General features: G+C 39.2%; 1 protein-coding gene across 3 annotated transcripts; it reads left to right on the top strand.

Moving 5' to 3' along the window:
- Positions 1-64: 64 nt before the first annotated feature.
- On the top strand, positions 65-27,641 carry LOC146319536 (E3 ubiquitin-protein ligase CBL-like). 3 transcript variants are annotated; one of them, XM_084730104.1, is made up of 15 exons: positions 65-643; positions 4,000-4,247; positions 11,408-11,554; positions 11,861-12,017; positions 14,210-14,331; positions 14,440-14,577; positions 16,106-16,193; positions 16,415-16,546; positions 17,586-17,792; positions 18,756-18,872; positions 20,380-20,669; positions 22,069-22,236; positions 24,357-24,460; positions 24,644-24,829; positions 25,791-27,641. In XM_084730104.1, exons 1-15 carry the CDS (start codon positions 500-502, stop codon positions 26,132-26,134), a joined length of 2,592 nt encoding a protein of 863 aa, XP_084586230.1. In that variant the 5' UTR covers positions 65-499; the 3' UTR covers positions 26,135-27,641. The 3 variants fall into 3 exon arrangements, with proteins under 3 accessions (XP_084586230.1, XP_084586229.1, XP_084586227.1); XM_084730103.1 differs by having other exon boundaries at positions 66-643; positions 24,354-24,460; XM_084730101.1 differs by lacking the exons at positions 65-643; positions 4,000-4,247; positions 11,408-11,554 and having other exon boundaries at positions 11,793-12,017.

Genomic DNA, 27,641 nt, shown 5'->3' with positions numbered 1-27,641 from the left:
ATTGTCCGTGCCTTTATTTTGAAGGCGTCAGCCGGACATCCGTGTTTACTCTGTCTGCTCGCTTGTCGTTGGCTGAGCTGCTTCACAACCTGTTTGTTGATCGCTTCTGTGTGGCTTATTAACACCCCGACTTTATCAAGAGCCGGGCTGATTTCTCAGGGGGTTTGAACTTGTCGTCGTCAGGAGGAGATATTTATCTGTGTGACAGCAGACACACCAACATAACGAGGATGTCCTGAGCTCGTATTTAACGACGGAATTAAACTGAGAGAGGCTTTTTCAGATGTAGCTTGTTAGCTAACTAGCTGCGTCGCGTACAGTGTACACAGCTTTTTTTGTTCTGCTCCTCAACAGCCTCTGCATGACAAATTAGTACCAGTGTTTTACACAGACAGGGCGCTAAAAAAAACAGCGGCCGGTTTGTTGGAAAACGTGCCAAGAGTAATCCCTGGTTGTCAACCTCAGCCCCGGGGCTAACCCCCGGTCGCCGACCGAATTAATGGCCGGAAATCCGAGGAGGGGCGCCGGTCTCATCGGCTTGATGAAGGACGCCTTTCAGCCCCACCAGCAGCCTCCCCAGCCTCACCAACCTGCAGTGGTCGATAAGAAAATGGTGGAGAAATGCTGGAAACTCATGGATAAGGTACTGACAAGGGGTTCAGGGTCACAAAATGACTTAAAAAAAAACACACAACAAAAACAGAGAACTAAAAATGAGTCACTTGAGTTTGGTCAGTTATCATTATTTCCACATCAGAAAAATATTCCCTCTTTTTCTTTAATATTATGAACAAAAAAATGCTTGGGCGTGAAATTCTTACATTTGAGATTTTATATAAGTGTTATGCACACTATCACCCTAGTTATGAGTCTTTGGACTATCAAGAATAACTTTTTTAGTTTGTTTTGTAGACCTGTAACGATTAATCAATGAGTCCATCATTAATCAATTATTTCAGTTTCTCAAATGTGAATATTTTCTGGTTTCTTTGCTCCTCTCTTACAGTAAACTGAATATCTTGATTTTTCACCTTTTTTGACATTTTACAGACCAAACCATTAATCAATTCATCAAGAAAATAATCGACAGATCAATCAATAATGAAAACAATCATCAGTTGCAGCCCTGCTTGTAAACTAGAGCCTGACTGATGCTGGATTTTTGAGGTCAGTGCCGATAACAATATTAGGGAGTGAAAATATTCTGATATCAGTGCATCTGCCTACATTGCAGCGATCCCTCTAATGTGCTTGTTAAACGGTTGCAGCGATAGATAATATTTTGGGGAACTCTTTTTGGAGTAGAAGGTTTGTCAAGCGTTCTTTGTAAGACTAAGGTTTGCATTAAAAAGAACCATTTTTGAAGAAAGAGTTCTTTAAGGATTGTTGAAACTCTTTCATCAAGGGTTCTTTGTAGCATAATATAAAAGGTTTAACGTGTTGATCTGATAATTATTATGAATCCAGTCGCAGTGTTTGTCATTTTTAAAAAGTGGATCCTCAGAGAACAAGTTTGGGAAACACTGGTCCAGAATCACATCAGCGCACCTGAACAGTAAACTTTCACTGGTATTTTTAATAACTATATAATACACAAATACACCAACAATGATTTATATTAAACTTGAAATCAAACATGCGTGACGTTCTGCCTCTAAATGTAAAAAAGGAAAACAATCTGCATTATGTGTTCTTTCAAAAAAAGTTTCATATCGGACAACATAAACACAGATACAGATAAAGCTGTGATGGGCTGATATCTGACCGATATTTCTCTCTGACTCTGATGCAAACACACTATCTGAATCACTCGAATAGAAACCAGGATACTGTGACATGTAAACACCCGATCCAGGTTCCTGAACCATCTCTAAGTCTGTGTTCACACTGCAGACAAAAGTCTCCTAAATCTGATCTGATTTATTTTTTATGTGGCTCAGATCTGTTTTTTATGGCAGTGTGAACATCATAAATTATAGTACACGGGAAAAAGAAGGGTTGTGTGTTGGTACTTGATAACTTTTGGGTATCAACCAGAAGAAAAAACAGTACCAAGAAATATCAAAACTGGTCAAAACAATAGCTGCATTTGATATTTTCTGTACCCTGAACTAGAAAAAGGGCCAATCACTGCAAGCGTTCTTTAATTTGATGTGGCACGCGATCCAGCACGTTTATTTTATTTTTTTTGACGGAGTTCGCAGTTCAGCGTGCTGTGATGCCACCAAAACATTAAAAAGTATGATATACTGTACATAAATTACACACCAGTGTAGTCTGATAAAAATAAATGTATGAAATGTGCGAGGATTATTACCAGTGGCCTCCATGTTTACTTTCGTACATACTGTTCTTTTGCTCATGGAGGTCATTTCAGGACCATGACCAGTTCATGCTGGATTTTGATGTGTGTGAATGTGAATAGTCTGAATAAATAAACCAGATCTGTAGAATAAATCCAAATTGATGACTGAGGCTTGCAGTGAGAAAGTAGCCACAGTGGCTGAACTGGAAATGAAGACACACCGTCAGGCAGACGATCAGAGACCTGGATGCAGTTATGATCATGTATAGATGGTTTTCATGTTTCATGTAAAACAAGATGAGTCTCAAAACCAGGACACTAATTTACATTTGAACATATTTGTATATTTTGCCATAACCTTTTCTGAAACAGGTTTTCTCTGAATAAATATTAGTCCGACTAAATCCCACAGGATTAGATTTAATCTCATAGAAAGTTTTAAAACCTTTTGACATTCATTTTAGGATTGCATTGTGAAGCTGTCTACATTGTCTGTATGAGAAAAATGAACCTCCAGATTTGGAGTACAGTAGGGTCCCTGGTGTTTTATCTAAATAGGACAATTTTCAGTAAATGAGGTCGCAGACAGTGACGGTAATCTGTTGCTTTTCTTACCATGAACTTTGTGCAAAACACCCCAATGGCCAACGGATGTCCTTAATGTGTGTGTGTGTTGAAACAGGCTTGGGTTTTATATACTCATCATCGCTGACTGTCACTTTATTTTTGAGCAATCTTAACCGAGCTAGGCAAAAAAGAGGAACGAGGAGGCAAGAGGGCACAAGAGATTCATTCAGAGAGGGGCTGTTTTGAGAGACAGATATCAGATAAGACAGAGGACAATATAGTGCTGCATGCTTGTGCAGTGTGCTGTGCAAAGAGCTGGCTGCAGCGCTACTGCGTTCACACCAACAGTTTGAGCTGTCTTCATGTCACATGACACTGACTGATTCATCTCCCTGCTGGAGATTTAAGAAAAATTAACTATGGAAGGTTTTTGTGTTGAGCCTCATTTCGATGACTTAATATGATTTTTGCATTCAGAAATATTATTATTATTATTTTTTTTATTATCTCATTGTTTCAACCATATCTCCCAACTCTGTTCCTTCAGACCTGAGGCGTAATTAAAGGGATAGTTCTGTTTTTGTTTGTTTTTGTTGTTTTTTTTAAGTGAGTTTGTGCTGATCCATAGTCAGTGGAGGACCAACAGTAGATAGCAGTCAGCACGTTCACAGTATGGGGACCCCAAATACAACCCCACTTAAAAAAACGAAAAACAACCCCAAACTATCCCTTTAACACACACAGTCTGCTGCTCTAATGTCCATTTCTTCTTTTTAAGATCTCTCTTATCCATCCTGCTTTTTTGGCCAAGTAAACATTAAAAGGCCCCAAAAAATCTTTTAAAAGAAACAACTAAAGTCGGTATATTTTCATTCTTCTTTCAAATGAACCAAGTGTGAAAGCTCCTTGTTCAGTTGCTAATATGATGTTTACAGAATTGTGACTTATCTAACTCGTGTTACTGAATCCTCGTTAACTTTCCTTAAACTTTGAAATTTATTTTTGCACAAAAAGACGACCGCATGTTGTCTCCAGACGGTGACACTGGGAGCACATAAAGAAGCGATCTCATTTCAATGTATACATGAACCCGTCCTTTAATACCATCTTTTGTGTTTCTCATCCAGGTGGTGCGTTTGTGCCAGAACCCGAAGGTGGCACTGAAGAACAGCCCACCCTACATCCTGGATCTGCTGCCGGACACCTACCAGCACCTGCGCACCATCCTGTCCCGATACGAGGGCAAAATAGAGATCCTGGGGGAGAACGAGTATTTCCGTGTGGTCATGGAGAACTTGACCAACAAGACGAAGCAGACCATGACCCTTTTTAAGGAGGCCAAGGAGAGGATGTATGAGGAGAACTCCCAGCCCAGGTAGGCTTATATCCTGAACTAGACTGCTGCAGCAGGGAGAGTGATTGAGTAACTGACAGAGGTTAAAAAGAACAGACTTATCATTGCTCGAGTTGGTTTCATATTCATGAAATGAGCCCTGAAGATCATGATTGTGTTAAAGTGCCAAATATGATGTCATGATTACACCACAGTGTTAGCTGGGGGCAAAAGGAAGGAAAATCTGGAGCCAAACACAGTTGTGGATCACGAAACCAAGCTTGATCATCTTGATGTGTGTTTGGTGCCAGAATCAAAGTAATGATGGCTCAAAGTTGAAGTTTCATCACAAACAAGCTGCTGCCGCCAATCAAAAAAACAAAAACAAAACAAAACTAGTATGACTACTGTGGTTAAACAAAATAAGCCAAAAACTGGGAGGTGTGTGTGAGCCGTGACAAAACAAATTAAATGAACCAACAAAATGTCTTTTCCCTCACTAAAACAAGCTTTAATTGCCTTGTTAACTCTGTAAAACACACTTCATTTAAACTCAACAGACAGAAACAACATAAAACTCCAGAAGTGTCTTGTCCAGTCTTTCAGAACAATCACCAGCTCTGGTTTGGTGGAAAGACATCATCTAATTCACTGCATTAGATGTGAAAACAGTCTGATTCTGCAGGCCATTTTGCTCTCAGTCGTCCTCCGACCAACAGCAGCCTCCTGAGCCGGAGCAGCGTCATCAACTTAGCAAAATAAAATGAGAAAATAATCACACAAAAAACTACTGGCGATGGACTGGTTTGCTCCCATTGGTTAATGTGAACTTTTTCAAGTAAAGCTCGCAGGCGTGGAGAGCGAGTGACCAAACATATTCAGAAAAGCAGCCATTCTTTAACAAAACAAGCCAACAAAACTTGCTAGCTAGTGTTGGCTAACATGTGTCTGGAATTCTTCTGTCTCCACCTAAGCTCCGCCCACAGGGAAAAGTCAATATTCACCAACAGAAAAGGGATCTGCTGGCTGTACTGCTGCTGATCTGTGTTATGTATCATCTTGGTTGATTTAGAATAGGTTCTCATTAACATGCTGAGTGAAAATCTTTGCACATATCCAGTCTGCTGTTCTTGGGAAGAAACAAATCTTTTCTAAGCTAAAAACGAACTTGTAAGTAAAGCAGTTCAAAATGAGTCATCTGTCCAGTTTTGCTTGTGTTACTGTTTTTCTTCCATAAGATGATGAAAAAACAGAATTTACAGGCTGCTGGCAATATTGGGCTGCATGATTTGGTTAAAAGAAAAAATAAAATAAAAATAATGTAGTGATTATTTTGACTGAAATTGTGATTGTGATAGTTGATCCCATTAGTGCAAATGATCAAGTCTTGCATTACAATTTTCATGCTCTCTGAAAAGAAAAAAACACCTATGTTTTCTTTCATCTGAGGAACAAGATTTTTAGCCCAGTTCATCTCTGCAGCACCACAGAAACTCATTATAATGCTGTTCGTTTTTCCTTTCTCAAAAAACTGTGATTTGGTTCTGGCTCTGTGATTTGGATTATTGCACTCGGCCATATTGCGATTTTATTGCAATTAACTACGCAGCCCCTTCTGCAGTGAACTTTTTTTTTTCTTAATTCAAGGAAATATTCACATACAAACCTTTTATGGTGTATTCCAAAAATCAACTCAGACACTAGATTATTAAACTAATCACCAACTAATGTGATGATCAATTAATTGGTCTGAGTAATGTTTTAAGAGAAAATGCAATTCTCTGATTGTAGCTCCTTAAATGTAAATATTTTCTGGCATCAAAATGTTTATCAGGCTGCGTTTAACATGTAACTTTGCAACATTTGCACTATAATGGATGAAACTGGCTGCAGCGGGTAAGAACTTAAATACAGGCCACTCTTCTATTTATATATTTTACACGAGTTGTGTGAGACCCTTTTACACAGAAATGGAGCACAAAGTGTCAACATTTTTTTTAGAATCAAAGTGCCGATAAACAGGAAACTACTGTAGTTCATTGGAAGTTTGGTTTCGAGAGTTTCTATTATTTATTGTTTCCTGTCATGTGTCACCTTTGATAATAGCTGACAAGAGAGATTGAAATAGCTGACTGATATATTTTTTTTAATTTAACCTTTATTTAACCAGGAGTGAAAGACTCGGGATTTGAGATCTCTTTTTTTTTTTTTTTTTGAAGAGTGTCCTGGCCAACACAGACGGCAGCACAGACGACACAGCTGCAAACATCAGTACATCATATAACAATATAGAGCTGCATGATATGGAAAAAAAAGTCATATTGCAATTATTTGACTGAAAATGCAATTGTAATATGCAGAATGATTGATAGGAATGATCATTTTTGCATTACAATTTTAATTTTTACTGGAAAAAAACGATGATGATGTGACATTTGTTAAGGTTTGCACCAAACATTCTTTCTTTCATCTGAAGAACAAGATTTTTAGGGTTTTACATCTCTGCAGCACTACAGAACCTCATTACAATGCTGGACTCTCACAATTTTCTTTTCTTTAAAAAGAAAAAAATTGATTTTGTTTCTGGGTCTGCAGTTTGGATATTGCACTCAGCCATACTGGTGTTTCGATTTGACTGCAACTGTGCAGCCCTAAAATAACATAAAATGCAAATAAGGACAAATTACAGAATTATAAGGTGTCAAAACATTCATCAACATTCAAAACATCTGCAGCCAGATGTACGTGACTCACAGACAGATGTTGGATATTATCAATTAAATGCCCTCTGATCAGAGGCAAATCATTGCACGCTCCTGTGAGCCACAAGTGAACTGTTCAAAGCCCAAATATAGAAAACATGCTACTGCTATTACTTTCATTTGTATTTATTTATTAAAATATAGCAAAAGGTAATTCTAAAGCAGTATTAGTGACTCTACAGTTATACAGTAGTTTGAAACAGCTCCACAACATGCTGCAAACTGATGCTTCAGTATTAATAATCTAATGTCACCTCCAGCCTCTGTTGTCAAGATGAAACACAGTTTCAGTGTTTTTTGCAACAGATGTGGTGATACCGACGCTAAAATAAGTGTTGTTTTTTTTAGCGGGAGGACAGGGCGGGTTACAGAGGAGAGGAAAGGACGGGCCAAGTCTTATCTCTTTATCATTTTTAGCTACTGACACTTCACATCCAGGGTCACCAAACACACTTGTGAGTAAAGTTTAGAAACGGAGAGGAAACTTCAAAAACTTTATTTTACTCTACAGAAGCTTCATATCCAGGTCATATAGGTCCAGCTATGCAAGAAAACAGTGAAATGATGCACAACGACGCCTCAGTATTGATAATCTAATTTCACTTCCAGCGTGTGCTTTCATGACTGAACAGAGTTCAGAGAGCAGACGGACTTGATTCAGGTCACATATTTTACAAAACATAACAACTTCAAGACTCACAATACAAGATAGAGTTGTGTAGTGTGAACTGCACAACGATCTGACGACAGTGAAAATCACGTAGTCTGACCAAGGCTTGAGGATCACTTTAAAAATGTCCAGAGAGACCAGCTACTGAAGATTTTAGTGATTCTGAGGGAGCAGTATACTCCCAGTTCAGTATGGACTTTGGAGACGGTCAGCCAGGACATTAACTTCATACACTGTTCAGTTGGATGCAGATCCATAAATAAGAAATAAATAGTTCAAGAACAGTATATGACAGTATATCTACTGGGCCTCATCCAACCTGATGAATGAAAAAATGATAAAAGAAAATCTAACATTAACTTTCCTGCATTCTGACGATAAATATTTCCTTTTATTTCATGACTAAATTGTGATAACAATGTGACTGAAAAAAATAGCAACAATAAAATCTCTGATCATTATGCCCTGATGAGTAAAGACAAGAAAAAAGAGTCGAGTGGAAAACCTAATTAGATCGCTATAATCAGCCGTCTGAAGGCACTAATAAATCTGTCGAATTCAAAAAGTGGGCTCCTCATCTTCACCAGCGGCCTGTCAGCAGGGACAAGAAAAGAAAGAGGAGAGACGACCTGTCTGTGGACACTTTTCTCTTTATAATCAAACTGAAAGTAAGACTGCGTGTGAAAAAACACCGCCAATTTTAAAAGACACCTGAAAACAGCCTGTCCCACAGTGTCTGCCAAGGTAAATATCAGTTATGTCTGCTGATTAATTTAATAACAGGTATGTTAATTTCTAAATGTTGGTATAAAAAGTTCTGTGCGCGTTATCATATTGTCAAGCTTACAGTGAACATCTACACCTTCTAAAAGGTCATGTATGATTTCTTATGACTCATAAACAGACGCCAGCTCATTCTGCAAATATTTAACATAATTCAGTATGAATTTTAGTTCCATGTAGAGTGAATAAATAGATCAGTTCAACTTTGGGAAACATGATGCTGAATTTAGCAGAAGACCTCAGTAGTATAGTAGGAGTCTCTTAAATCAGGTCATAAACATGATCAGTGTCTGAAAATCAATAATTTCTTATGCATTTATTCTCATATGATAGAAAAGATACAAAGGATGTGTCAGTAACATTATCAGCCGAGGTGACTGAACACACTATAGTGTCACTACATTTAAATTTTTACAGTCAGGAAAGTATCATTAAACTGTCTGAGACAATTATGACTAAAGCTCTGACTAAAATAAAACTAAACTTAGAGTTCCATGGAGTCACTGCAGGAGGCTGACCAGGGGAATAAAGAAATAAACTAACAGAGGTTTGACAACCTTTATTTCACAACAATTAAACTTCATTGTCAATAATTGATAATAAAACTCTTCTGGGGCTTCTGAAGGAGAAAACACACCTCCCGGAAACTAAATCAAACAAAAATAAATGTGACCTTGACTAACAACGTTTTCAGCTAAAGACTAAACTAAATTAAAAAATTCTTGACACTGACTCCCCGTTAATCACCCTGTCTGTATTTATTCTGCCGGTTGCTGAGTGACAGTATCCCTGTAGTCTGTAGATGGTAACTTACACAAACTCTGTGAAAAGTTGTCACGGCGCTGTGCTGAAAAAAATGAGGCCACGATGCCACACAAGAGCAGAATGAAAGCTCGCCGTCTCGTTTCTCCCGTGACTCACACAACCTTCTGCCCGTCTGTATACTGCAGGTGTAACCAGTGAAATGTTTTGATCGGCACCAAAATATTAGAGACATATCAGAGCAACTTGTTTACATCAATTTGGTCTCATTTTTTTAACAGCTGTCATTATAGTCTGTCAGCATTAAGGTGGTAGTGACCTAATGACAAAATTAAAGTACAGGTTTGGTCTTTAAACAGGTCAGATAACTGCTGCGTCTAATGACAAACACCGCTCTGTTATGATTTTTGTGGGTTTTTTTGTTTTGTTTTTTAAATAACACTAAGTGTCCATATGAGATTTCTAAAAAGTTTCTCCACTCTCTGGTTTTACACTTTCCATGGCTGTGATGAAACGCACCCTGTGACATGTGGTAAAAGTGGAGCAGCCATGTGATCTGAAGTAAAATCACTTGAGTGAACGATAAAAGTCATGATTAAACTGTCCCACTCACATCCACTTCCTCTGTTTCTCAGAAAGCTCTTACTAAGCAAATGTTCCTTCCTCTGAGACGCTCAGATTTTTATCAGGCGTTTCCTCTTAAATACTTTGCATCAACAACTATTGTAAAGGTTAGAAAGTGTCTCGGCTTTACTAAGTACAGTCCCGCTAACAGAAACGTCAGAGCTGCATTCATAGTCAGACCTCAGGGTTACAGCAGCCGCCATGACGATGAGGTGTTTGTAAAGCTTGTGTCATGTTTCCTCTGAACACTCAGAGTTTAATGATAATGTTGTTAACTTGATTATAAATTAATCTAAAAGTCCAACAGTGTAGGACTTGTGGTGGACAGTATAATTTAAAACCAGAATGATTTGATCAAAGTCATGTGCTGTTACGCTCCTGGGCCACATCTGCACATCTGTCCATTTATAAATATGAGATTATATGAATCTGTTTGTTATCATATTATATAACCGCCTCTGCATTCGATTAATAAAAAAGTTTTTAAATGTGAATATTTTCTGGTTTCTTTTCTCCTCTCTGACAGTAAACTGAATATATCTGGGTTGTGGACAAAACAAACGATATTTGAGGACGTGATCTTACGAACAATATTCCACCATTTTCTGAGCTGCAACTCACCATCAATTTCATTTTCTATAACTCTATTAATTATTGTCTTTTAATTATTCTGTTTATCTAATCTGATTGTCTTTCCATCCCAGTTTCCCAAAGTTCAAGGCAACATCTTCAAACGTCTTGTTTTTTTTGTTTTTTTTTCCAATCAAGCACCCTAAATCCAAAGATAATCAGTTTACAGTGATCACGTTTAAGAAGGTGGTCAGCATATGTTAAACTTCTGCTTGGAAACTAATTAAAATGATTATAAAGATGACTGTTTTCTGTCAAATGATCATTTCAGCTTTGGGCAGGTGTATCTTGAATCATAAAAACCATACAAGATATTAAAAAATCTGAAGTAGAGCTGCTGCAAATAATTATTTTCCTTATTGATTAATCTGTCCATCATTTTCTCAATGAATCGATTAGTTGAAAATGGTGGAAACCATTGATTGTTTCCTAAAGCCCAAGCTGACAACCCAGAGATACTCATTTAATCACAGAGTACTAAAGAAACCAGAAAATATTCAGATTTGAAAAGCTGAAATGAAAGAATTCTGACATTTTTAATGTTTGAATTTTCATTTAATAGTTGACAACTAATTGGCTAATCGTTGCAGCTCTGGTCTGAAGTTTCATTTAGGTTTTAGAAAGGTTTGGACTCCCATGATAAAATAAGTTGATATGTGGAATATTTTACAGCTTATAAAAGATATTCGTCATGCATACCCGAATAACGCTCAACATTTCAAAGGTTGAATGGCATCTCTGTAAGATGAAGTATGTGAACGTTCTGCATGACTGAAAAGCGTTCATAAGATCAGGGAGGAATAATAAAGATATTTACTATAACTTGTCTTGTTTAGCACCTATATACATGTTTGTTAAACGCCTGTAATCTTTCTGGACAAATATTGGAAGTTAGTCTGATAATATGTCTTACTAACTTGTAATTTTTTTGTAATTTCTGTCCTTGTCCCTCTTCCTGTCCTCTCGCTCAGGCGAAACCTGACCAAGCTGTCTCTGATCTTCAGTCACATGCTGGCAGAGCTAAAAGCCATCTTCCCCAATGGCTTATTTCAGGGTGACAACTTCAGGATCACCAAAGCTGATGCTGCTGAATTTTGGAGACGGTCATTTGGGGACAAGTGAGTGACAAGTTTTTACTATTTTTAACAAAAGAGGAACTTGTAACCACTGCATGTAAGTTCAGGTGTTTGTTTGCACACTAAACCTGCAAATTTGTGTCTGTAGTTTTATGATTAGAACTTGTTTTGGAAACTTTTACATTCGATTCTGTGTTTGTGAGTCTCTTCTTCTCTGCTTTGGCCTTCGATTTACACTGATTCTCTTTGGTAATTGTTGTCCGAGCTTTAGGTTTTGACGCTGTGAGCACAGTGGATGGCATTTAAGCCCTTTAACTCTCTTAAAAACATAACTTTCTGGACCCGTAGGACGATAGTGCCATGGAGGACATTTCGTCAGGCACTCCACGAGTTTCACCCCATCAGCTTGGGCTTGGAGGCCATGGCTCTTAAGTCCACCATCGACCTCACCTGCAACGACTACATCTCAGTCTTTGAGTTCGACATTTTCACCAGGCTCTTCCAGGTAAGGCTCAGAAAAACGCAGCGTTCTGGGGAGATCGTGGTATCAACAGGAAGTCTTGGTTCTTAATGACATTTTGGTGAAAGACAATAACAATTCAGGCTTTGTTTACCCTGCGGGCACATCAGATTCATTTCTAAAATCAGATCTTTATGAAGGTCAGTCCACACTGTTATTTGCAAGTGTGATGGGATTGGCTTTGTGTCCAGACATCACCAACGTATCTGCATGGGTTGCTGTGGTAACGATATAAGGCTGCTCATGCACTTCTGTCACTCTGGATTTGACATCATCGGTGTGTGTTGTGTTGCAAGTGATGCAGAAGACAAATCCATCCAGACCAAGATGCATCTGTCGAAATCTGACTGGAGTCGCATTTTAAACAACCTCCAAATGTGACTTGGGACGATTTGCAAAAAATAAATCTCATTTCATGTGTTTTCTTGCTGTTCAGACTTATTAAAAAAACAGGTTTGGGCTGGCAGTCTGAATGAGGCCTGAGTTAGGAGTGTCTGAGAATCAAAAATGAAGCCGCGTGGAGTGGAAAAACATTTGCCACAGTTCAGCTCTGGTCACCAGTTTTTCCGTGAGTCTGGCTCAAATCTCTTCTGTGTAAATGCAGAAATAGAAAAGACGGACTTCACATGGAAACTGGAGACTTTCCGAGCTTTGTTTGTAGGCTGCTGCACTGTAGAAATGTGGTCCCTCATAGATGATCTGATCAATTAAAACTACCTAAACAGGCATTATGCAAAGTTTTAGTGCTGAAACTAACTTAACTTCCACAGTTGATTAATCAATCATTTTCTCGATTAATCGAGTGATATAATAGAACAGTAGAACAGAAAATGATTAAAAGTGTTGATCAGTGTTTCCTAAAGCCGAAGATGACGTCCTCACATCTTGTTTAACTCATAACCCAAATATATTCAGTTTATTATCATAGAAGAGTAAAAAACAATCAAAAGTCTTTTTTCTATAAAAAAAATACTTTTCATTATCAAGATAGTTGGCAATTAATAATCAATTAATCGTTGCAGTTCTACAAAGTTTGTGCCACAGTGTCTTGAATCCCCAGTTTTATGTTATTTTATGATCTGGCTGATGATTGGTTATGTAAATTGCATTAGAGTTTTCTTATAAATTTCAAATTAAAGAAGCACTGTGGAATTTTTTCTAATAAATTAAACTCATCAAAACACAGTGTGCATTCCTGGAAACTGTCCTCAAAGGGTTTGCAGCCGCCATTTTTTAATATCTGTTGCCACAAATCATTTGGTTTTTGTTCTTTGACACTGTTCTGTGTATATACTATAGAATATATGTAGATAATTATACACTGTACACTATAATACATTACTTCACTCTGTAGTCTGGCTCAGTGTCCCGCCCACAGCACTATCTGATTGGTTAGAAGTCACGAGTAATAAGCCAATCAACACAAACACTCTGAGTCACAGACAGACAGACAAACAGAGAGCTGCACAAGACAGCAAATGTCACCAAAGTTTCAATAAATATCACAATCGTATAATCTGTTTCTTTGACGACAGCATAGTTTCACCAGTGAAAATGCCCAAAGTCATGATCGGGACTTTACTTGTGGCGATCTGACGGCTTTTAAATCAGAGATGCTGCAGAGTCAAACATAGCAGCATTTGTACTATCTTTTCACTTCAACCTTGCATTGAGATTTTGGGTATTATTATGTATATAAAAGTAACAGCGACAGTAAAACTGTGTTTCACACCATGATGGTTACATGTGGTCCGCAGATCACATGCGTGCCGAACCGTGGGGGGCGATCCATACGGAGCACGGGACAACTGCGATCCGTTGCTTGCCCAGTCATGTGCAAAAATTATGTGTAAAAACAGCCGACAGCCATCTGTCTGCAGACTAACTTGTCTAATCTTTGTGGGTCTTCAGACCACAGTGGAAATGCCGACACCAGTGGGGCTGGAGAAACCTTATTTATCCTTGAAAAGTAGGTCCTAGAACTAAAACCTCTGGTTACTTTGGGTGAAAACGTGGTTTAAGGCCCAAATCAAATTTCCAACACGTCTGATATTCTAAACAAACATTTTGTGCTTCACCAACTTCTGACTTATGATTGAAACTCTATTTTTGCTCTATTTGTGTGTGTGTGTGTGTGTGTGTGTGTGTGTGTGTGTGTGCACGTGTGTGGTGTGTAGCCTTGGTCATCTCTTTTAAGGAACTGGAACAGTCTGGCAGTCACACACCCGGGTTACATGGCCTTCCTCACCTACGACGAGGTCAAGGCTCGACTGCACAGGTTCATCCATAAACCTGGCAGGTGAGACTTTTTTTTTTTTTTACAAAAACATTTCTGCATCATCATCTTGCGTGGAGCAGAAATACACGGAACAACAGGGAAATAAAAATGTCACTGTCCTGTTCTCAGCTACATCTTCAGGCTGAGCTGCACTCGGCTGGGCCAGTGGGCAATCGGCTACGTGACAGCTGATGGGAACATCCTGCAGACCATCCCCCATAACAAACCACTCTTCCAAGCCCTCATTGATGGATACAGAGAGGGATTGTGAGTCGCACTACAGCACAGTGTCCATGCACCAATTTACACATTTTAGGGTACATCATGTTATAGTTTATACACGCCTCTAGGGATGGGTGAAAAGTCATTACATTGAAGGCTTGTACATTTTTTTTACTTTCTTAATAATGATCTTTATATCAGGGGCCATTTTACAGAAACTGCCTGACTCTCAGATCCTATCTTTAACTGTTTGGTAACCATGGTAACGAGGGTTACGACCTGATTTAGGAGGAAAATGCCGAAAGGTAAACATTTCCTAAGTCACTGTTCCTATTCTAACGTAGGATAGGAAAAGTGTATTACACAAACTTCTTAACTTAAGGTAATTGTTAAAGGAGCAATACGTAACCACTGCACATCCAAAAATGAGAACTTTATTCCTGATAGCAAGTTGGAACCATAGACAGTATATTAAATAGGTTGAAATCTTATTTATTATACAATCGATAATTTGACAATAACAAGCGAGGACAAGTCCTCCACTGTAAGTTGACCAGCTGTTTATAACTGTCAGCTGTCTGTCAATGTAAAGCTGGTGTTTCAGTCTAGTGACTGTCCCACTGCCTGCCAGACTCCAGTAACATATTGCTCAATTTAACTGTTAAAAACATCCACGCCTTCTACAAGATCATTAATGATTTCTTACAACTCATAAACTGACAGTTACTCATTTGGTGAACATTTGGCATTAATTTGAACATTAATTTTAACGTGAAACTGCAAACCAAAACAGGTATTACATCCTGGAACAGAAACTGTAAAGAGGGGTTTGTTGTCAGAGAAGTGAGTGTTAGCATGTTTCCTTGATCTGGGATCACATACCGTGGTCATCAAACCATTTTATGATTTATTTATTTATTACAATTATTTATTACAGATTTCTCTTTCAAGTGCCCATCATTGTTTTTGCTTATTTTTTTTTTTTTTTAAAACCAACAATTACAAGATGAAAACAGTAATGTCATGCAAGATAACAGGGATAAAAGTTGATAAGCAATGTTGGATTAGGTATTTAGGATTTTATAACCTGAGATAAGACAGGATAAAGTAAGATAAGATTGGATTCCAAAAGTTCATTATAAATCAGAAAAAACAGCTTAGATTCTTCCCATCTTCATTTAACTTAGATGTCTGTAATATGGCTCCAGAACAGGGTCTTAAGCTAAAGAAAGAGTCATGTACATCAGTGTTAAGATTTAAAAAGCAGTATTTTCATTGAACAAGTCAGCACAGTGTTTTTCTGAGTATTTTTTTTTCTTGTAACTATGCATCTTGTTGCAGCATGAAAGGAATATTTCTAAACTATCAAATATTCACTACTAAATGTACAGTAGTGTGACACAAATATAAGAGACTGTACGAGTGTTTGAAAACCAACACCCAGTGAAGAGGAGCTACAGTTTAAATACACATCACCATTCAGCTGAGGCGGGGATTCCTGATCTTAAAGCTGCCGTGTTTGTGTGTGTTTGGGGCGTGTTTGTGTGTGTCTGCGTGTGCTGTGGTTCTCCAGCTATTTGTTCCCAGATGGTCGAGCACAGAACCCAGACCTAACAGGACTGTGTGAACCTTCTCCCCAGGACCACATCAAAGTTACTCAGGTTTGATCTTGTTTGTTTCTCATCTGCAAACCATTCAACCTTATTGTTGCGCTTCAGGGACGCTGCTTTTGGTACAGATAAGCAATAAAATATGCACATGTATGTCATGCTACATTGTCTTAATCTCACTGAACTGATGAATTTTCGGTTGAGAATGTGTTAACAGCTGTGATTTCGAATAGAACCAACCTGTGTCTCTTCTTCCACCTCCACCCCTGCAGGAGCAGTATGAGCTGTACTGTGAGATGGGCTCCACTTTCCAGCTTTGTAAGATCTGCGCAGAGAACGACAAGGATGTGAAGATCGAGCCCTGCAGACACCTGATGTGCACCTCCTGTCTGACTGCCTGGCAGGTGAGGCTGCCTGCTCTCTGTGACGTTTTATTACATTACTGTGGTTTTATTTCCTTGGTTCGTTCATTTCCGGGTCAGGATAAGTACAGGAAAAAGAAAAAAAAGATTATGGAAAACTGTTTCCAGACATGCCTCAATTTTGTTTCTAAAATCTAAAATTCAGAATTTCTAAAAAATAAACTGATCATACAAGCAGGCTGTTTGTGCATGAGTTATGCAGAGTTTTCACAAAAGTAAAGATGTACTATCTTTTCCGCGAAGGGAAACAAAAAGACCTTTATGGCTGCAAAGATGCCATGAAGAATTATTTAACTTTTTAACACTAATTTTCATTTTTATTCATAAAGAGACTAAAAAGAGAGGGGAACAAAAACAGAATATTATTTATCCAACATGTTAATAGAATGTAATATGATTATAGGTAATAACAGGCAAAGATATTGTCCAACTGTCTGTGTAGGACAGAACAGGCAACGTGTAAATTAAAGTTTTTCAATGGTTGGCCTGACAATCCTAAAAATAAATCCTGGTTGGCTCAGGATTTTAAATTGGAAAAGAGCTAGATGCCAAACTTAGTCTAAAAAATCCACAGAGAAGTCTGGAAAAGTCAATCTTTCATTCGCTTACTGCCATAAACATTTAAAGCAAGCTTTCTTTTGGCTTGAGTCTGTACTGTATATTTTCACACTAAAATATTCACATTTATCTGCCTTTTTTCATCACCACAAATTAATGTCCTTTACCTCAACTGCAGAGAACCAAGCCTTTGATTGAAACAGGCATATGTTACTGAATGTGCTTCATATTTCCTCATATTTAGTAAGAAGCTTCACCGTTTTCTGATATGATGATGGAGAAAAGCATTAAAACGTGAGCTAAAAAAAAATCTTAGTCATATAGGCTGATACTGATTGGCAGATAGTCTGGATGAGTTGCAGTGCATGTGTGACTCTTGGAGCTGTAATTTGTTCTTGAGCAAAATCATGTTTGATGAAGGTTTTACATTTCAAAGCTTACTTTCTCTGTGTTTGTGCATCAGGAGTCGGAGGGTCAAGGCTGCCCTTTCTGCCGCTGTGAAATCAAAGGCACAGAACCCATCGTAGTGGACCCCTTCCACCCGAAGGCCAGCGGGGCTTCCTTTGCCGGTTTCCAGGGGGCCAGCAGAGCAGAAGCCGCCGGCAATGATGAGGAAGAGGACGATCGCCTGGAGGAGCACCTTGTCATGAGCAGGCTGGCCTGCAGCAAGGTAAGAGGACCACACAGAAACATCAGCTCAACAGACGCCTGATCAGATTTGACTGATTGATTGAATTTATTTGCTGATAAACATATAAAAGACTGTGCAGCAATCATTACATATATCAAAAATAACAGGATAAAAACACAACAAAGCCAGTCGTTTCATGACTGCCTTTTTGTGTGGCGTTGTGTAGCTATGATTGTTTCCTAAAAATGAGAAATAATGAAGTACTTTGGTACCATATTATTGACAATTTTGTAAGCGAGCAGCATCTTAGCTTTTTAAAATGTGCATTTTGAGCCTTTTGAGTTGTTGTGATAATCTGGTGTACCAGGAGATGGCAGCATAAGTAAAATTACTTTGCAGAAATGCTCCAGTGTGTGAAGAGTTCGGACGTCTAGAAAGGAACCTTTTCTGGCCAGGAACGTCATTTTTTATATTTATCTTGGTGAGAGCTTTTAAAGCCATGTTTTCACCTAATAAACACCCGTCTCAACTCTGACCTTGAAAGCGCGCGACCAAAAAGAAGAAGTGAAGGAGAAATCTGTCCTCAACCACTGCCGTTTCCCTCTGCGCTACCATTAAACCAGAATGATCCACATTAAAAACAAAAGATTGAAGGAGGCAGCTGCTTTTAAGTCATTTATATATAATTAAAAAGAAAAGAAGGCCCTGTGGCACCTGACATCCCGTGATTCTTGACTCTGAAAGTGTCCCAGTAATGTCGACCACTTGAGTTCGATTTAATAGTTATAACTGTAGCCACATCAGGGTCAGCTCACTAAAACCTATGGCTCTTAACTTCATGAATAAAATCTACTGTATCGAATGCTCTCTGTAGATCCAGCATGGCCGTAACACCATTTCCCACCATCCACTTCTCTTCTAATAAGGTCTCTGAGTCACAGGAGTCCGTGTGGGATCATTTTAATCACAGCTGAATAAATATTTATGTGTTTACGTGTGCAGGTAGAGCGTCCACCGTCTCCAGTGTCTCAGCTGCCTCCTGTGCCCCCCCGACTGGACCTCCTGCAACAGAGACCCTCCAGCTCCCACAGCGCACAGAGTCAGGGAGCCACAGCCAAGGCAAGTGTGTTTCTTTGCACAGTTTCAGACTCCCTGGTTGTGGATTAGGATTTGAGTTTAGAATTAATTTAAAGTCAAAACAATACTTGGCTGCCCATTCAAGAGTTATTGGCTGTTGAGATCACTCACTCTCCATAGTGACTGTAAACAGATCTGAGATTTCAGTGGAAGAACGGGGAGACAAAATCCACAGTCCTCTCAGTCTGCGCAAAAATACATTTCAAAGTTCAAATGAAGCTAATATGAGGCTTCAGATCTCTGAGTATCGTCTCATAAGTCAAAAATTCCCTTTTTGTGTTGCTGTCCGTCTGCTGCAGCTCGACAAAGAAAACACTGTCCGTGGAAACAAAAAGAAGGGATTTTGTTTTCTGCAAGACTGACTTGGAAAGTACTCACAGTGCTGAAGCCTCATATAAGCTTCAGCAGAACTCTTCTATGAGAAGATGAGGAAAAAAACTGTATGCTTAAATCTGAGTGTTCGTTTTAATCATAATCTGGTGCTTCATCAACACAATTAATCATGTAAATCAAAAATCTTTTCATATTTGAGATGAAACACCCCCATCAGATATGTTTTCAGTGAGATATTCATATTATATTGTGACTTTGTTGTAAACATTACTGTTGCTGCTATAAGGAACAACATTTAAAAATATTCAACTCTAATTTGGTTCTGAATTTATTAATTTTTAATTAGGTAGCTAGATAAGTCCTGTGTTGAACATAAAAATAAACATTTATAGTAAAAAAGTTTTGCTTAAGGTACTTGAATTTTACCCTCAAACTGTATGAACCCTGTTAGGAGTAAGTTTTTTAATCCTTTCATTTATCAAGAGCAGACTGGCAGACGCTTAAGGGTATATTTTTTTCTTGTCTACATACATTCTAATGATTGAATAGACAATTCTGGTTATTACAGCTATCATATAAATACTTAAAGCAGGTGAAGCTGCGATCAACAAAGCATAACTTTGTACGTAGATTTGAAGTTATCACATTATTTTAAATATTCCTTGACTATCAAACAACTCATATAAGCATGTATTTATGTGGACTTATGTGGAAAAGGGCTGCAGCTAATGATTACTTTTTAAAATTAGTTACATGTCAGTCAGTGTTTCTCACAGCCTAAACTGACGTCCTCAAACGTCTTGTTCTACTCACAACCCAAAGATATTCAGGTTACTGTCATAGAGGAGTAAAGAAACCAGAAAATATTCACATTTAAAAAGCCGAAATCAGAAAATCTTAACTGTTTTTTCCTCATAAAATGACTCAAATCAATGAATTCATTAATTGTTGCAGCTCTAATGTGGAAGTCAAATTCCTGCAAACCACGTGGATGCCTTAATGTTGGTTTTCACAATCACACATTAAACAGCAGGACGAAATCTGTCATTGTCTGTCAGTGCCTAACAGTCACTGTGAGGTTATCATAGGTATGGAAGTGCTAGGATGTGTCTGCTGGTTAATAACACACCACCATCCACTCGTATCTCCACCCCAGATGGCAGCCACACACAGAGACAAGCCTCTACCTCTGCCTCCAGCCCTGAGAGAACTGCCCCCTCCTCCCCCTCCAGAACGCCCCTTGCTAGTCAGCCAGGACTCCAGACTCCAGAGGAGGCCCCTGCCCTCCACCCCTGACCAACCGGCCTGGGCTTCCAACTACATGGTCCCTCGCCCGGTAACCAAGGCCCTGTCAGCTATGTCCTCCACGTCTCAGAGCAACGGGAACAGCGGAGAGGGCAGCAAACCTCAGGCAGCTACTAACGCTATCTACTGCCTGGCTGCAAGGTATGGAGCTCTGCTGCCGTGAGGTGCTTTGGTTAGGAAGTAATGATAAGATAAGAACTGAAGAAGGGCAAATGACTAATGGATGAAATTACGGTTATGTTATCATAGCCGAAATTAGACTTTGATACCACTAAAGATAACCACTCACCGGATTTCCTCAAATAGTGGCTGGGGCCTTTATTTAGTTCAACTGCAGAAGAAACCAGGCCTTTATTTGAGGCAGACTTATATTTAATTTTAATTCCCTCTATTTGATAACTTTTTTTGGTCATATTTTCCCACACAGTTGCCTTGTCTTGGCCCATTGAAGATAACTGCTTACCGTATTTCCTCAAATAGTGGCTGGGGTCTTTATTTATCTCAACTGCAGAGGGTACCAGGCCTTTATTTGAAGCACCCTTATATTTGTTTATAATTCCTTCTGAGTACATCGAGTCATATTTTAATACAAAACCTGCTTGTTTTCTGATCTGCTCCCATTTTCCCAATTAAATTTTTGTTGCTGCATTTATGCTGTTAACACAAACCCAACTGTAATTGTTTCAAATTAAAAGCCCTTGAGCATTTTAGCAGACAAAACCCCTTCATTTATGAACAAGGCTTTTATTTTGAAATATTTGCGGTGATGCTTTGTGGAAAATTCAGTGACTTGCACTGTTGTAGTTGCATTTAAAATATAGCTACTGCCATCTTGTGGCACATTATTTCAAAATACAGTTTGGCTGAGATATAACACACAGACACCTGCAGTGACTGAAATAAGACAATATTATCATATTTGTTGAGTTTGGCAGAATTATACATTGGGCTAAGTTAGCATTAGGCCTGGGCAATAAAACAATAGCTGTATGTATTTGTAAACAGATGCCTCATCAATTGCAAAAAGGAATTAGTCCTATAAATATTCAGTAGTTTAATTTCAGTGCAACCTGCCATGAAGGCACATAAAAATGTGCTGTAGCTCATAAACCGCTGGTCATTTGATAGGTGTGTTGTGTGTACTATCGGCCTGCGACAGAAGTAGGGTGGAGTGAAAAAATATGTGTAGACGGTGAGGAAATTATTAATGAGAAGGGACAGGTCAGCTCACCAGTATGGCAGTTTTTTAGGGTTTTTAAAGTGTATTATCTTTGTGCCTCAAAAATTGTGGTTAAATTCAACTTTTCAGTTTTTTTCTCCTGTTATTTATTAAAAAATAGGTCATTAAAAATTACAGTACAATATTGATTAATTTTCCATCTAACAACACTGTTTATGTATTGCTGAGGTCAGGAACGAATCTCTACAGTCAGGTTTTATACTTTTTATAACCTCAGCTCTTTCAGAAATGAGAGAACCAACGAATTATAAAACGCCAATGGAAATCCCATCATGCTTTGTGTTTTCTTTATATGATCAGATCTCTGCCAGCACCAGTGGTGTCGAGCGGAGAGAGGCCGCCATCTGACTGTGAAGAGAATGAGTACATGAGTCCCACCTCTCTGCCCGCCTCTGGTGCTTCCTGGGTCATAACAGGCTCCTTGGTGCCCCCACCACCGGCCCAGACCAACCACCACAATGACGTCAGGTAAGCAGGAGAAAACAGGCGGTGATGCAAGGATGCTTCATCGTCCTGAAATGACCACAAGTTTTGTCCACTGTTATGACCTGACAATATATAACATAACATAAAGGCATGTTGATTCTTTGCCTCCTTTGGGGAACTAAATTTCAGCAACTTGATCCTACATGCACGCTCCGGGTTACTTTTATTTCTGTCAATCGTCATTGGTCATGTATGATAACAAACCCAGCCACCATCTTACTAACTGTATATGAATCAACCAGGACAACCAATACCTTTAAAAAGAACAATGGAGAACATTTTGTTAGATAAATGAACACGTCCGAGCCTTCATTAGTATCTCAGCACCTGCAATAAATCAGGATTAAACACAAAGACAAACAATGCAGGGAAATAATAAAAAAAAGTTAACAAGATTATAGTGGGATCACAGTAAATGCAGTGGAGCAAACTGAAAAACAACAAGTGCTCTGATGTGTGCGTGAAGCCATTTTGGGCTTCCATCTGGTTTGTGCCAGTCTCACCACTGTCCTGGATTCATCATTAACATGACAGAAACTCAATGAAAATATCAGTAATATTTCTTTCGCTGTTGTCTGCTTACTTTGAAAAGTACACTACAGATTTAGTTTTGAAGCTTCAAGATTGTTGTACTCACGACGGACAATTTAAAGAGAGTCTTTTTTTTTTTTTATCTGCCTATTCTTCCTCTCTGTCAAGACCTGGGCCTACTCAACCAGCACTGCAACTCAACCGCAGACTTTGCACAAAGCAAACTTCACATATGCAGTAGTTCTCTGCAAGACATGTAAACAGACTTTGATGTGTTAAATCTGTGGAGTTCCCCTTTCACTTGCCTGCCAAACAGCACGTAAAAATTATGTACTTGGTCTCACGTAGCCTTTTAATGCTGCATATCCAAAATGACGCTGTTTGTAAAATATTGTGGAAATACAATGAAAGACAAAATACTTCAGCGCTACCAGAATCTGAAAAAAAGCTGTATTAACTTCTTGCAGTGGAAAATGGCTCGAATGTAACCTGGGATCTCATTGACACCTTCACTTCATAGATATTAGTTAGAGAAAACTTACTGTGAATTATAGAAGTAAAAACAAAAGAAAACAGACTCCTTGTAGATGTCAAATAAATGTAACATGTGGAGCCAAAAGGTCAGGATGCTGTAACTATTCAGATTTACTTCTCAGGAAAAATGTTGATTTTTAATCATCAGGTCACCGAAATGAAATAATCTTTTAAGCTAAGGAATGCAACTAGAGGTATTTATATTTTATTGCACATTATTGTTACATGTTATTCCTGGACTGTTGCAATAATGTATCTGTGGCAGGTATTTTTATGTCCACTAGGGGGCTCTAGAGCCTCAGTTTTGCTTTTCCACAGACATCTCATTCCTAAACCCACAAAACCCTCCCTTTCACTTATTAGCCGTTTTCACCCTCCTTGAGTAAATACTTTAAAGGAGATGACGTAAATGCAGTGTTTGACAAGAAGGCAGCAAAGTTATTTAGCTTGTCGTTTTAATGATATGATGACAGACTCAACGCCACACACCAAACCAAGAATACCTCAGTATCATTAGGTATATTTTTAAGGCAGAGTTACAAATATGTAGATTAAAAACGCCATTTTCTCAAGCTATGTCACAAAAAGGCAAGAAGTTATGTTACTTTTATTGTATTGCACTCAGAAGTATTTTAGCATACCGGTGCCCCCAAACTTGGGGGTGGGGGGCGTGGAGTTGCTGCAGTGGGAACATGGCTGACCAGGGGGAAAAATATAGAGTGAAACAAAGTAGAATGAATATGATGTGTAGAGAAATAAACAAGGGCTCGCTGATAATATCATGCTGACCTTTATTTCTCCTTTTTTAGTAGTTACTTTTCCAATTATTGTTAATGATTATTGTCTGAAAGGGGGCATGGTTGCTCTTAATCTTAATTTCAGGTATATCTATAAGTCTGCAGAATCTTTTGAAATGGAAAAGACAAATTTCAGAAATCTAATACAGTATTTTCACTCTAAGGGGGTTAAAATTTAAAGACTTGGACATAAAGAGTGAGAAATAACACCACTGGAAATGATGATTCTTTTCTCAGCAGCGAGGCGGTCGACAGTGACTCTGAGGACCCTCAAGTCTACGAGTCCATGTGTAACATCCAGGCCCAGGCCGGTTCCTCTGACACGGCACAGGCCTCTGACCTGGGTAACAGTCACACCTCATTATCACTGTTCTAAGGGAAAATAACGGGGAATATTTAGCTGTTTTAGTCTTCTTAGTTTCTTGAAGAATCACATTAATATTTGGGGACGTCAAAACACTGTGCAGGTGTTTTTCTTTTTTTTCTGTCCACAACAGGTAGTCATCATCGTGATATTTGTTTTTCAGACCACCCACTACATTCAGCTGTGGTCTCCCAGGACAAGAAAGACGAGACTGGCGAGGAGGATGTTTACGAGTACGACTGTCCCAGACCGGTCGTTCCTCCCGCCCCCACCAGAAGAACCCTGTCAGATATCTGCGGTCCCTCAGCTGCCTTCAGCGCTCTCAGCATAGACAGTGCAGTAGAAGCCAGTATGTATCTCTACAAATTTTTATGTATATGCTGTTTTTTACACCACTGGGACCAGTTTTTGGTGACACAGTAAAATACGTTTACTGATCTAGCGTTTGTGTTCACACATACAGCTCCTCCAGGTAAAGTCTGGATAAGTGCAGAGCTGCAGTGCATGTGTGAAAGGTGCTATAGATAGTTTTAAACTTTGGTCACACATGTCTGGACCTTCTTTGTCAGAGCAAAGTGGCACCATGTGCAGTTTTCTTCAGTCAAAGCTTGGTTCACTTGCTTAATTTTGCTTTGGATATCTATGGGATCATGATCATGTTATTTGATCACATGGACACTCAACAATTGAGCCAAAATAGCCTAATACTGGTGTTTTACATTATTTAAGACTACAACAAATACATGAAAAAGGCTTGTCCAAAGGCACCTATTAGTTTCAGACTCTGGGAAAAAGTGAAATTCCCCAAAACTGTTCATTTATCTCTTTAACCAAATCACACCCATTTAGGCTATTCTATGTGGTCTCCTTTCAGTAACTAAGGTAATTTTGTTTAACTTCCTCCTGTGAAACAGTTTGATCAGATCTGACAGGGGCTCTTTTAGTTACATTATCTTGTTGCTTCTTCTTTAATGGTTTTTCAAACTGAGAATTGGCGCCACCTACTGCTTAACTCCTAATACTCGTCTTAACACTAGAGGATGGAAACAAGCATTCACTTGTATTTCCTTTTGCTGATTAACTCAAAATGTGGTTAAAATTTGCAAAACACTTTTATGAAAAGGGCTAAGCCAGTGACATTCAAGTATATTTACAACGTAAAAAAAAATATTTGACATTAACTATATCTTTGTTCACAGCTCTGACAGCTAAATTTACTGACAAAAATTAAAAATCTCTCTTACGTTCCTGAATTCAGCACAAAGTTTCTCAATTTTACTGACTGTTATTCTTTATTTGTGTGTTTGCAGGTATGTTTGCAGGCGTCGACCCTGAACGTCCCCCCAAACCTCTCCCACGACGAGCCAACTCTGACCGGCGGCCTCGGCCTGTAAACCGTGAATTTTCCACCCCATTGCCAGACCTCCCTGGTCCTTCCTCCTCCTCTGCCTCCACTCCTCCTCCTACTCTTCCTCCACCTGCAGGCCCGGGAAGCCTGGCCCTAAACGGGGAGATCGAATGCCTGATGTCCCAAGGCTACTCCATTCAGGACATCCAGAAAGCCCTGATGATCGCCCAGAATAACCTGGAGACGGCCAAGAACATCTTGCGCGAGTTTGTCTCCATCCCCTCCACGGCGCACATCGCCACATAGTCACTCCGTGGCCACGCCCATCCTCTCTGTCTCGTCTCTTGTCTCCACTCTGTGCCATAATCATGGATAGCATTTACCAAGCACTTTCCTGCAGGGCCACAAGTACTTGCCAAAAGGCTTTAACTCTGAGGAGTAATGCTGCGTTCAAGTCATATCAAAAGATGCAGATGAAGGAGATGACGAATATAGTCATTAAAATATCATCCTAAGTCATTTCTAGCAAACTGTAACAGGTGTTACTTGCTTTTGTAAGTAGAGTTTTATTATTTTGACCATCTTGGACTGCTGTTACACAAATGCAAAGTGGTTAAAAATGCCTCAAAATCTTGTTTACTTGTAACCACTTGAACATTGAGATTTTGAGCCCAGATGGAGTGCGAGGTACCTTCGAACGGCTGCATCCGGTTCGAACATCTAGTCCAGTTTGGTTTTAAGAGCAGCTCAATCGAGTCAGACAAGTCCAGTATGACCTGAACGCAGCATGCATGAGAATGGAAGCCTTCAAATGTGAGCTCTCTGTAGCCAAGCTTTGACCCTGCTGTGCTCTGCTGAGGTCCACTCGTACCGTGGCAGTGTCCCCCCCTCAGTCTGAGCACGTCTTCTCTCATTAAGCTAAGTGTTGAAGCTACAGTGACTTTGATCAGTAGAGGGACCCTGCAGATTTTTTGACTCGGTGTCCCGCTGCTGGCAGCCGTTCAGTTTTGGTGCTTTTACGGGCTTCTTGGCAAATTGTGGCGTACGAATATGTAGCGACACGAGTTTGGTCGGAACGTTTTAGTGATCAAGTCTGTGGTGTGTGCGTGTGTGTGCTCGTGCTGATGAATGTGAATGTTCAGTCGCAGTGCAGTATTGCAGGGCTTCACGTCGTACGCGTCACTGTGGCTCGCTCTGTTTCGATGGTATTCGACAAAGTTGACTCCACATTTCCTCTCAGCTCCCGGTTCAATGACGGTTCTATAATGAAATAACGAGTTTAATGTTTAAGTACTCTCATGAGGTGTCGTGCTGTGTGTAGTACTAACAATGGCTGAATTTTCAGAAGTTTATTTTGTCGTTTAACTCCATGATTGCCTGCCACCATGTCAGGTGGTCTGACACTGAAGGCTGGTTTATTTACTCAGAAGCTTCTCTAGCTATTCTCTTATAGTTTCTTACTAAAAAAAAAAGACTTAAACATTGTGCTGTTGATTTAGTCATGCATCACATTTGGACCCACAACATTTCAGGAGATTCACTGAGGAATCAGATTGAAGGGACTTATTGTACTCTGAGCTCTAAAGCAAAAAACTGAAGGTTGTCACGTGGACTCAGGTACTCAGTGGTAAGCCAGGGTTGAATGTAATGAGTGAACAGATGATGATGATGATGATGATGATGATATAATGTTGGTAGCGTTGTGGACGAGCACAAACTCCTGACACACTCCTCCAAGGATTGGATTATCTTTCTTACTGTGAACCTTATCTGTATTATATTTAAATACAACCACCATATTTATGTCTTTGAA

This window comes from Lutjanus erythropterus, chromosome 11 (assembly GCF_056507025.1).
Source record: "Lutjanus erythropterus isolate fLutEry1 chromosome 11, fLutEry1.hap2, whole genome shotgun sequence".
Lineage (NCBI taxonomy): Eukaryota > Metazoa > Chordata > Actinopteri > Lutjaniformes > Lutjanidae > Lutjanus > Lutjanus erythropterus.
The sequence above is the reverse complement of the archived record's forward strand: the minus strand, read 5'-3'. Positions and strand labels throughout refer to the sequence as shown.

What these genes read in the sequence shown, in the direction of transcription:
- LOC146319536 (XM_084730103.1), top strand. Translation starts at nt 500, where the DNA reads ATGGCCGGAAATCCGAGGAGGGGCGCCGGTCTCATCGGCTTGATGAAG. An exon ending in GAGGAGAACTCCCAGCCCAG is followed by an intron (nt 4,248 to 11,407) that starts GTAGGCTTATAT and finishes CCTCTCGCTCAG; the next exon opens with GCGAAACCTGACCAAGCTGT. An exon ending in TTCATCCATAAACCTGGCAG is followed by an intron (nt 14,332 to 14,439) that starts GTGAGACTTTTT and finishes TCCTGTTCTCAG; the next exon opens with CTACATCTTCAGGCTGAGCT.